This window comes from Calypte anna, chromosome 14 (assembly GCF_003957555.1).
Source record: "Calypte anna isolate BGI_N300 chromosome 14, bCalAnn1_v1.p, whole genome shotgun sequence".
Taxonomy (NCBI): Eukaryota; Metazoa; Chordata; class Aves; order Apodiformes; family Trochilidae; genus Calypte; species Calypte anna.
The window spans coordinates 6,033,018-6,045,619 of NC_044260.1; the positions used below are offsets into that span (position 1 = coordinate 6,033,018).

At 39.6% G+C, this 12,602-nt stretch overlaps 1 protein-coding gene across 3 annotated transcripts in view; it reads left to right on the plus strand.

Moving 5' to 3' along the window:
• The window catches only part of PRKAR1B (protein kinase cAMP-dependent type I regulatory subunit beta), an 89,367-nt gene that overhangs the window by 13,760 nt on the left and 63,005 nt on the right, over positions 1-12,602 (plus strand). For all 3 annotated transcript variants that reach the window (XM_030459582.1, XM_030459584.1, XM_030459583.1), the window contains exon 4: positions 343-434. In XM_030459582.1, coding sequence (XP_030315442.1) covers positions 343-434 — 92 coding nt within the window. The remainder of the gene's footprint in view (positions 1-342; positions 435-12,602) is intronic.

Below are 12,602 nucleotides of genomic sequence, written 5' to 3' on the forward strand. Positions count from 1 at the left end.
TTTGGGAAAGAAGAACATGAAATGTGTTTGCCTCAGTCCATAAGATTTGAAGGAATACTACACAACTGCCAGTACCTGCTAATTAAAGTATTTTATGGATATCCTTCTCCCCACTCATCCCACAGCTTATATTTCTTTTCTTTTGTCATATTGAGAACAAAAATTCTTATCCTCACATTATCAAAACTGAAATTTATTACTTTCTCAGTGGCTTTATAATATATCCTAGGTCTGTCTGAGTGAAATTTCATCCATTATCTCAAATAGTGGAATTTGCTGCATAGATTTCAAGTTCTATGAAGAAATGCAACTTGTAATTACCCTTCATTCTTTTCTCTACAGGTTATTCCAAAGGACTATAAAACTATGACTGCTCTGGCAAAGGCCATCTCCAAGAATGTGCTCTTTGCTCACCTTGATGACAATGAACGAAGGTATGAGGTGTTTTATGATATACAGGAATTCATACCTGACCTGAGGATAAGAAATTATATTAAATTTTGGCTCAGGGATCAAAACTACTCTCACTGATGCATTTGAGTTGTACTAAATGCACCCTCACCACAGGTATAGTATGATGACAGAGGGTAAAATCACAAGCAAAAAAAGGGCAAGAGCAGGTTAGAATGTATTCAGACATATTTAATAGATTCAGATCATCCATGCCTGATGAATCTGTGCCTGAACTTTATTCTGGGTTACTTGGGAAAGTGGCTAAAGGAATCTCAGAAGCATTTGTAGTTTCTTCTGAGAGCTCAGGGAAGACAAGTCAAGTGCTGGAAGAGTGGGAAAGAAAAAGCATAATGTCTATAAAGAGGTAAAAGTGAATTACATTAAAATTATTTTGTTCTTTGAAAAACTGTCAAAACCAAATCATATGTAAGCACCTAAAGGAGACCAGTGAGCTCACTGGCAGCCAATTTGACTTTTAAGAACTTGAAAATGTCTTGGTATGACTGAGTAGTAAGTCTTGTAGCTCAGGAAGGCAGATCAGAGGCCAAACAGCTTGACTTCTAGCAGCTTTTTTGACACTAATGTGTATGACAGTTTCCTAGCTAATAAAGGAAACATCTTCAGTGATACCACTGTGGAGCTTATGCAAAACTGATTGGATTGCCATACCAAATAGCAGTTATTAATGGTTCATCATTCTAGTGGAAAGAAATATTGAAGTGTGGGAAAGCTTGGTCTGGTATTCATCATTATTGTCATTAATGACCTCAGTGGTGGAATGGAGTATGAGTGTTAAATTCTTAGATGACATGAAGATGGGAAGGGCTGCTAAAACACTGGGAGACAAAGGTAGAATTCAGAATTATGCTGACAGCTTGGCAAAATGTTCTAGTAAAAGCAGAATGGATTGTCACTGAGCCAAGTGCAGAGAGGTGTACTTAGGCAGGAAGAACACCCTTGTTACTGTAAGGGTTTTGCACTTTTAATATAAACTTGAAAAACTATTTGGAGCTTATTGTGAATCATGTTCTGAACCTCAGTCACCAATGTCAAGCTGTTTTGAAAATACTGATGTTTTACTGGGGTAACTAAAAAGGAGAACTTGCAAGATGTCCCAATGTTGGGAACATTTCAGCTGGAGCAGTGTCCAGTTTGGGCACTGCACTTCAACACTAAGGAGTTGGATGAAATTCAGGGAAGAGTGGTGGGAACAATCACATACCTGGATAGCATCATTTCTGAAGAAAGAATGGGATTGGTTGCAGAAATAAAATGGGGGGCAGAGGGATGCAAAGTGGCTTATAATTACAGAAGAAAAATGGCATATGAGAAATAAACTACTGTGTGTGCTGAAGGGTAAAGAATAACACATTCAAAGTGCAGCCCTCGATAGTCAAGTCAAATACTAGAAGGTCTCTGACTGCTTAGGTAGGTTGTGGAGTTTCCACCACTTGAGGCCATTAAGAACAGATGAGACCACAGCCTGCCAGGAAGGTTGTGAGTAATGTCAGCCCTGCCTTGCAGGAGATAAGCTAAGTGATGTCGTGAGGTCCTTGCCAACCCTGCTTTTCTGTGCTTCTGTGGTTAGAAAAGAGAAAGACTTTGTCTACACTGATGTTTTTAGTACTGGCAGAACATCAGCAGTGCAGTCCTCTGGTGAGGATACACAAAGCTTTCAGTCAAAGCATGTTTCAAGTGTGCAAATTTTGCTTCCTCTTGCAAGCGTTTACACAGTTTAATTACTTTGCAATCCTAATTATTATGATATCACATTAGCATGCAGACTTCTGAAGTAATTAGAAGAGCATTAACTTTGACATTTCTTGTAGCTTTTTCACTGACAGTAGAGAATTTTTGTACAGAACTGCTCTAAATTCTCATTAGACCATTGGTATTCTAACATGACAGGCACTGAAAGGATAGGTTTTAGGTCTGGTACAAGGACATTTTGGTAACATCCTTTCAAAGGAGGGTGAGAGAACAAAACTGAAGGAAAAGTGCTTTTTGTTGCACTGTGCTGTTTATCTTGGTCTCTCCTATCCACCCCCCATGTCCCACTTACCTCTGTCAGCCAGGCTGTTCTGTTACAGATATTTGTTAGGAGTGAAGAGATGTGCACAGATTCCCAAATGTGTGCTGCAGATGGGTTGTTGACCTCTTTTGTAGTGCTCAAAGTACGGCTTGACCAGGTGTTTAACCACCTCTGCTGTCAAAAGATTTAGAAGCTTCTTGGTTTCTGGGTTGTGCACTGGAGCATACTCAGCTGTGTACCAACTCCCTTGCTCAGGGATCTGTCCAGGTGCCTCATTCAAGCCTCATGATGAGCACAGCAAACTATTGCTGACACTGGGGGGAAAAAAAAGGAACTTGCAGAGGGTGCATTCATTCTGCTTTTGCAGACAGGGTTACAATGAATGAATAAATCATTCTCTCTCTGCATTTTACTCTGCTCAGTCTTGACATTCTGTGTGGAGAAGTCAGAAAGCTGGAGCACATAACTGCCATCACTTCCAGTGTGCATCTTGTTGATGCAGATATGTAGTTCAGTAAAGCAAGTGGTGTGTGACTTCCTTTGGGTTCTCTCCTGTTGGAATGATGAAAAGCTCAGTGCAGATATTTCATTTTCTGTGCTGCAGTGGTGGTGGTGTCTATTTTCCTCAGTGCTTTCTACACTGAAGATAGTATCATTATTTCATTTTATGCCACAGTCGACCATTCGCCAAGATGTAGGAAGTGTCCGGGGGGGGGGAGGGGAGGATGGACTAGCAGGGCTTAATTTCTCATTTACAATGGATGACTCTAACATTTTTCCTTCTTCTCTGAAAATATATTATATTAATTGGCCCTCTGGCTGTGCAGTCCACGTGACTTGTGTTGCACTTGCTGCTAGGCAGCTGTGAAAGTCCTTATGTCTGACGTAAACCCTTATTTATAAAGGCAGTGTGTAGCATATTATCTCTGTGTCAGATATTCCATAGGAATGATTAATTGCATGAGAAGTCATGCTGAAGTTAAGGTAAACAAGTATCTTTTTGCACTGGTGTCTGAAATATTTTTGTTCAAGTCTTATTTTAGATAGCATCTTTTCATGTGCCATGCTTAAAAAAGGGTTGCCATCTATCTCATGCAGACACACACACACACACACACACACACACATACACATGCTCTCTGGTGTAAAATTAGACTGAAAAGTGCATTGAAAGGGAAACTGTCTGCATCAGTACTAAAAGCAGCAGAGCAAGTTACAATCAACTTTTGCCAAAATGTTCATTTCCAGAGTTGCTAATATTATGAAGAGCAGTGCAGCTCTGCAAAGTTGTGTGGCCATCCACTATTTTCTTGTGAGGCTTTTCCACTGACTTCAATAAGACCTTGATTAAACTTTGCAGTAGGGTCGTGGTTCTTTCAAATGCCCATCATGTGAAGAGGAAATGTGCTTTTAGCTTCTCTTCTCATTTGCAAAACCTGGAATGTGTGGCTTTTTAATCGAGTTTCTGCACATGTGCACCTGGTGTGTATTTTATGTGCATCCTCCTTTGCCTAGAGCTGATCTGTCACTCACTGGCAGAAAACCCTCAGATTTACATGGATCTATCCATACTCACTATCCAATTTTTTTTTTAATTTATGAAAAACTGTAAAAAGTTAAAGCAACATCAGGGCTTCACAAAATGAGTTTATTTGTGTGTTTTAATAGGTATAGTTTGATTGTTTATTAAAATATATCAATCTAACAAAAATATTGGACTATATATAATATTTCTGTGAATTACAGGCAGGGTAAATATTTATAAGCTATGGGGAAAAGAGGGATCCTCAGGGTGTGGTGGTCTTAATTATGAACTAAGCAGTTCAGCAAGTTGCTGAGTACATGGATGTGTATTAGTGTGCTTGGGCTCATCCTCACTTCTTGTCTTGTTACCAGCCCAAACTCAGCTGCGTTCTTTTCAGAGAAGCCTCATGTTTTATGTGCTTTGATGGGGTTTCCTTCCCTGTTCAGGGTGTGGGGCAAGGCTCTTTCATTTTAGTTCAGGCTTTGATGTATTTGCTCTGCAGTTAGGATGTATTTAAAGGCTGGGTAGTTCTGCCTGGATTTTGACAGCACTGTTGTGTCATCCTGCAGGTCCCTAGACACATGTGCTCTAGTTTCTCTCTCCTCCTTCCCCCCACCTCATATGATGACATATTGGCTGCCTTATGTTCACATCAGAGTTTTGCCCTTCATTCTGTGTTTCTGCTCCACTTCCTTTGTGACTCCACTCACAAACTCTTGGAAGAGACTGCGTGAAGGGTTTTATAAGTCGAGCAGTGGAACATGTTAGCTAAGCTGAGATGTGACCACAGCAAAATTTTCTTGAAAGGCAGAGATTGTATTGATGTGCAAACATAATGCAGAAACTGTGGAGATGGCCACCAAGGGGACACTTTCACAGGAAGAGTCCCAGACTCATGATCTCTGCAAGATCAGACACTCTGGTCCTGGCTTGGTGCTCACCAAAACCATACATGTATATATATATATATATATATATATATGCACAGTCCTGCAAAACATCTTCCTGTGTGACAGCTCTGAAGGAGCTCCTTGCAACACAGAATAACTTCTGATACAAGAGGCAGTGCTGTGCACCCAGCAGAACTAGGAATTGCTTTGCTGTCTGTTCAAGGATGAGCAATCTTGAGAGAAATCCTTGGTGGAGCTGGATCTACAGCCAGGGAAGAGGCATTTACCCTCTTTCATTTCACTGAGGAAAAGTGATATGGCAACATTAACTGTGAGGGATTTTTGCATTATAAACAGATCTATTTTTTATAGATTATGTTCTTTGCAACAGTTTGTCTTTAAGTTCAGTTGAAGGCAGAAGCTATCACCGTTCCTCTGCTCTTCTTTGCACAGGTGATCTATAAGGAAGTCCCAAGAAAAAAACCCCACAACATTCTTGGTTCTGACATTTGTACCTAATAAAAAGAGCTAAAGATGAAACTGTAGACTTTTCTGAAGTGTTTATTTCAGGAAGTGCATCTGTCTTTGTAATGTCTGGTGAAAATTTACACTCAACATCCAAGCTTTGTCTTAGGTGGCCTGTACTATAGATTCCAATGGCTGAATAAGGGAAGAAGTTCCTTGTGATCTTACCCCTCCTGGGTCCAATGCTCAGGAGTGAGATCCATTCTGAAGGCCTTTAAGAGCTCACATAAACTTTCCCCCTTCTTTTGGTCTGGGAGTTTTGCAGATGGGAGAGCTCAGCAAGGCAATTGCCTTGTACTGATGCCCCCTCTGCTGCTTTGGTTTTGTTCAGTCAGCAGACAGTGAATGATTTCTATCTCTGCAAAGGCAGAATTACACTCAGAACTTGGCAGCTTTTTCTTCCCCCCCTCTCTTGGATTTCCAGCAGATTAACATCCTGTAAAGCTTCCTAGTTGTGAAATGGTGTGTAAAGTCAAGACTCATGACAAGGGGCTAGTCTGGTTCTTGTAATCTCTTCTAACCTAGCAGTGCAGCTAGCAAGAGTTTTAATTGGTTCAGAACATAAGTACACCCACTTGGGCCATGGTGTTAAATAGTAAAGGGGGAGAAATGGAAGAGATTGTTCATTTTGATTCTGATAAAAAGAAAAAAGATTTTTTTTTCGTCTTTTCATTGGCAGGATGTTCTGCTGGTGGGCAGCCACTGAGGGGGGGACAGTGAGAAGGTTCACAGGTGACCTGCTGTGGGAATAGAAGTTAGAGCCAAAGCTGATGGTTGCCAAGGAGGAGAAGGAAATATAACTGAAGAATAACCAGTGGGTGAGAGAGCAGGAGTGAGAGCAGCAGGGCTGTCAGTCTTGGTTTCAGGATGCCAGTGCCTGTCTGCCCTGCTGTGAGGCAGGAGCCACATCTGTCAGTCACTCTTCAGAAGCTTAGTGGCCTCCTGAACCCATAAAGAAATGAAAAGGTTAAACATTCACTATATCTGCATGCAAATATTATGTAAAATTTAGATGTAAAACTTGTTCATCCAGAAGTAAAGATGATAAATCTTTAGATAAATATTCAACATGCACTTCCAGACTCCACTTTTGGCACTCTAGCTAATACCATAATTTTTACAAGCATTAATCCTTTATTACTAGTGTACAGGCAGTTTTAATGCCTGCAACAGCTTTCAGAATACTTTTATGGTTTTATTACTTGGATTAATAATAAATTAGTTTGTTTGACCAGTATGCTGGTGTGAAACTACTTTGGAAATGAGTCGGGAAATTGTATTTAATGCTTTTACTAAAGTAAAAAGTTCTAATAAAGGTGCAAAAATGGCAAATGAACTAAAATGAACATAATGAACTAAGAAGTAGATAAAACTGCTGTATTTATTACAGCAACGCACAGTATTGCATTTATTCTTGTGTGTTGCTTGCATGGCAAAGATATGAGAGTAAAGGGTATTTTTTATTTTCTGTGCTTGTCTGAGCCAAGATGTAAAGATGAAAATTGGCACTTGTACTGGGCATGCAAGCCAGCCAAGAGTTTTCTTCAAGCAAAAGTTCATATCCTTTTCACAGCATCCTCAAAAACACTGTGGACGGCATGTGCTGCTGTGATAAAAACATCAGAATTAGGCTAAAATTATACAAGCTGGATGTAAATTAGACACACGGTAATAATTTCTAGTGTTAAGGATGCTTAAAGAGATTATAGAATCTATAATTGCTAAAAACATGTTAGCCAAATGAAGTTTGTCTTCTGTTTGGATGGAGAAGTTGCTTAGCTCTATGTTTTGGATCCTCAGTAGTTTATGCTTTCTCTAGACATTCTTCTTATCTCCTTTATCTTTATGTAGGGTTATTATTATTTGGCACATCATCTGCTTTCTCAGCCAGATGAATCTTATTCTCCCCATCTTCCTCTGCAGTCCTGGTTCCTCAGACCACTGACCATTTTTGCTGTTCTCCTTGATCTTCTCTCACTGGTCTGCCTCTTTCTTGTTTCTTTTTATTTTTCACAGCAACACCACATAGTTCTACAAAAATTTGGTCACTGGAATAATTGGATTCTTTCCTGCAGAAATGCTACCTTGGCAGTGAATTTTCACCATATATTTATGCCTTTGATTCTTCCTACCCAAATATACTTAGCTGCTGTGTCTTCATTGAAAGTCCATCTATTTCCTCAGTTTGTAGTAATTTTACATCATAATGTTGTATTTTTACATCATGATGTTGTATTTTGAAGTCCTTGAAGCTCTTTTATATCTAAGTATTGTCTTCAGGTTCAAAAAACACACTCTTTATCCAGGTCAATAATGGCTTGGGTTTTCTTTTCAGCACAGGCATAATCTAACATGAGGAAAGTGGTTCTCCATAGCTAACAGGTGAATTTTAGTTCTTGATCTCATATTAAAATATTTTTGAAATATTAGTGAATTTCTAGGACACGATTACTGCTGTAAGCTTTATTCACCTCTGCATAATACCATGGTTTATTAAAGCACTGGCTGCAGGCCAGCTGGAAAGTCTCGTTGTATGTGAAAGAAACCCAAGACAGCACCATTCAAGAGCAAGATGCCACAGCTATGACATATTCATTACACATCCTGTACTTTCCTTGCATTTGGAACTTAACTCTTCTGTTAAAAAACAAACACAAATTGAGCTTCTGCCTGTGCTTTGTGTCTGACAACAGTGTGCAGGACAGTGCAGGAAAAGTTCCCTTCCCTTGATACTGTGTTGGTGTTTCTGTATCTCCAGCAGTTGGGCTAAAACCCCACGGATGTTGAGGGGGGGGATTATTTACTCTGCCTGCTGTAGGCATCCATGGTACTGGGTGCTCAAAACATTAGGAGTCTTGGGATATGGTTTCACCATGGATTTAAGCCAAATTCTGAGCTTGTACCAAAGGACAAAGTAACACAGTGAGTCCCAAACCTTGGCTCCATGTTGTTATTGCTCTCATGGCCACAGTGAGCCAGATCAGCTCCATGGAAAGGGACCCTCCCTCAGAGGGCTGGTGCCCAGGCAGTTCAGGTCCTTCCTCCTACCCTCTACCTGGCTGTAGAAATCCTTTGGCTGGGCAAGGGGAGGAGAGGGCAGGGCAGGACATATGCCCTTTGAGCAGCACCAAGGGCCAAAATCTATATAAGAGAAAGCAAACCTGCACCTTAATTTCTCTCAGTAGTCATTGGACAAGTCAGAGGATGGAATTAGTTGAATACTTCTATAATGAGCAATCGTTCCTTGCCAAGAATGCTCAAAATGAAGAACTAAGCCCATCTGAGGATGAGATGAAAAGAAAGAATGAGATGAGAGAGAAAAGAGCACAGTGAGGCATGGCAGAATGGGAAGGAAAGGTCTTGGTTGAGTCAATAACTTGGCTTCCTTGGGTTATGTTAGGATTATTGCTGACTAAAGAGTTAGAAAGGTTTATTCCCCCTTCTTTTTGGGAGTAGCAACAGAGAGAGGAGGATAACTGCAACATCCCAGTGCAGTCTGTGGAGGGGGCACAGGAAGGTGGGCTGCATCCTGGGGAGGTTTGCAGAAGGGGGGAGAGACCACTGAGGAGATGGTCAGCAGACTGTGGTAACCTGGGGGCAGGGGATATGCATATGTAGAAGGAATAGATTTGGTACCAAAGAGACTGATCCCACACTTCTCACTGTGGGAGGTTTTTATTCTGATGATGCTGATGCTAGATGATCAACCTGCCCTTTGAATTCTCCTTGTAATCAACCAGGAAGAGGAAATTAATCTCTCAAATCAATGAAGACACACTAAACAAAGCTTTCCCTCTTTGGATAACACCAAGGTATTTTCCAGGTAAAACACATGGCAATCCAGCTTTCCTTTGTGCCTTTTATGCCTTGTTTATGGCCTCGATTCAGCATGGTATTTAAAAGAGCATGTTTAACTGTGAGTTGTTCCACTGACTTGTTATGGATGTCAAAGGAACTATTCATGTATTTAAATGGAAGCACATTCAGTCCTGCTGAATTGGAGCTTGCCAATGAGGAATACTACTTAAACTAGGAAAAGTTATGGATTTTGGAAACAACAGTCATCTGGCAGCAGAGATGGAAATGAAACCAGGTAGAATTGCCCAGCCATTTGGAAAATAAATGATCCAATTCTCCATTCAAGGATTAGCCATGAATTTAACACTGACTTTATTTTCCAGTACATCCATCTCTTTTACACAAGAATTATTGTCTGTAATTGCCATTGTGGTGCATGCAGGCAGCAGCCTTTAAATTAGTTATGCAAAGTCCTGCTCTCAGCAGTCATCAGGAGATTGTATCTGCTTTAGTATCAAACAATTTACAGCAGCCTGACAGTGTACAGACATTGTACTAGGGGTGTACTTTTTGTGGTGTCAATTTTTGGCCTGGTAGATAGGTTATTCTCTTAAACATAACGAAAAGCACACACATTTGGTATTTATGGATATTTTTATCTGGAGAAACAAATACTGTCAGTTCATAGCTTTTTAGAAGCTGTGATTCACCCTCAGAGTTTTGTTAGACAGTTTATATTCTTCATCACAAATAGGAGTGGCGCCATTCCTAATGGAAGTTATTTTTAAATCTGCATAAAGTGGTGGTTTACATATGGGCAGTATGTCACCCATTCTGAAAAACAGAGTTAAAGCAGAGAAGTAATTTACATAAATTCTTTTTAGATCTAGAAAAAAAAACACCCTGGGACAACTACTGTTCATGCTTGCCTATGAAAAAATCTTGAGTCTAAACTTATCTCCTCTCTCTATATAAAAGGGTAAAATTAAGACTACTGCTGAATTTAACAGGCCCTGTAAAATCTATCTACCAGTGCAGTATATATGACCGTGCCTTTGTGTGCTTCTTTACACAACAATTAGCTGGCACTGGTCCTGAAAATGCGTTACCCAATGCTAAGGCTTTCCAGAATTTAACACAAAGGTTTTATAAAAGAACATCCACTCTTCTCAGCAAGTCTTTGTCTTCTGCATCAGAGTAGCTGGAAACTTGTTGGGAGCAGTAATTTGTCTTTTTGCATGGACAAACAAGGTTTTATTTCAACTGAAGCTCTTTAAAATTATGCTTCCCCTTTTTTTCTTTTTTTCTTACTTTTTTTTAATTTTTTTTTTCCAAGGGTTTTTTTTTCCCTTTTTTTTTTTTTTTTTTTTTCCCTCTAGAAGTGTTGTAGGTAACCTGTCAACAGTTACTCCTACTCTAATAACTCTTCATTAGAGTTATTCCTCTGCAACCTTCCATGGCTTTGAAAGCCAATGTGTCTTCAAGTGGTACCGGTACCAGAGGATCAACTGTATGATTAAGTTCCTTACTTTTGCATTTAGAAGAGGATGTTCAAAGAGCTTAAAGGAACTAGATATTCATGTTGATTGATATATAGTGGGAAGTGAACATTAAACTCCTATGAGCTTTTCTTGAAAATCCTCATCTTATGTTCTGAATGGTTAGACCTGTGCATTTCCATTATGAGATTACATCTGCTTAGTAACATGATGTTTGGAAAGACAGAAATATACTGACCTTCAAGCAACAAATAGTGTATAATACTGAAAGATTTAGTGGTGGGTTGTTTTTTTTCCCTCATAGAAAGAGAGGATTCAGCTCAACAACCAGATGAAATTTCTCTGTCATTCCAGTGCACTTAGTGGAAATACCAAGTGTAAGTTATGTTTTAATGAAAAAAAAAATCTGACAAACCCAAACAATGATTTAGTTCTTGTTTTACAAGCTCCTTACTAAAGACTTTGACCTGAAGTACATTGCATCTTGTGAGGTAACAGCTGGTCTATCATTGTCTTTGTGAAAAAGTAACAGTTGCTAAGATTTCAAGAAACAAAGATGGTCTTTGAATCAACTGGAACAGCTGTAAGAGACTGACACACCATGCACTGTCAGCTGCTTAATTCAGATATTCAGACTGCCTGAAATGGGATACTTTAACCCTTTGGCACCATTGGATTCCTTTTCTCTGTATTTTTCTTTTAAAAAAGCTGGAAAAGAAATTGGTTTTCTATTTGCCTTTTGCTTTCAGAAATCAAAAAAAAAAAGAAGCAAACCACAAAACTATCTCTTCTATTGTGGGGATTTTAGTTTTTAAAATGTATTCAATGTCTTAAATATTAGCAATACACACTTGTTGACATGAAATTTGGATTAGAAAAGTATAAATGCTCCTCTGTATGGTACATTAAGTAGAAAATATAATAGTGTCTATAGAGGAAACAGTGTCAGATGCTATTTTAAGGCATTCAGTACCTTCCCAGTTTTGTCTGTGGAAAGTGTATTTAGTATGAGGAAGCAGAATGAAGGTGAATTTATTGGATCTGGAAGGGGAAGGTAAGTGATAGTAACAGTTTCTTTAACAGACAGAGGCATGTGAGATTCAAAATCTGGTGGCTGATGTTGGGCACATTCAGACTGGAAAAGTTTAGTTTTTTTCTTTTTAGAGCAATCGGGGAACTGATCCATAATTTAAATTAACTTGGGATGTGGCAGATTTTCCATTACTTGAAGCCTTCAGATCAAGCTTGGCTTTCTTCTGTTCTTGCAGCACTTTTCTGAAGTGCTCCAGAATATTGTGGGTTTTGGGTTTTTTTTTTTTTTTAAGATGGCAAAATGTGATGACATGAAAATTTATTTCACTTAATGAAGAGTCAGCAGCAATCTCTTGTGAACAAAAGGCTTGTATGACTTTGGTTCTCCTGAAAGCCAAGCTGTTACAGCTTGGAGCCTGGCTGATTTTTGGATGCCTGAAATAGTCACAGATTGGGACTCCTGCTAAACTATTGTTTTAGTTCAACTGCAAAGAATGGGATATTATTCAGGAGCCTCTAAGATTTTTGTAGTCTGTGTTAGTTGGTATCAGGGAAGCTGGAAGTTACCTTAGCATCTGTTCAGCAGTCAACTCAGTGCTGCCCATCATGGGAGATCTTCTTGGTGATGGAAAAGATGAAGCTCCAGGCAAATGGTAGCCCGAGCCCTCTGCTTTGAGGGCTGCTGGTCAGAGAAAGTGACAGGGCTCTCTCTTTTCTGAGCCCTGTTTTCTTTCCCAAAGGTCCATGCTGGCTCAGGCTTGGTATTTCCAAGCTGTGCAGTGTTGGCTTCTTATAAAAACTCTCACTGATCACATGTAACCTCCTGTCTTGTTCTCTGCACTCCTAAG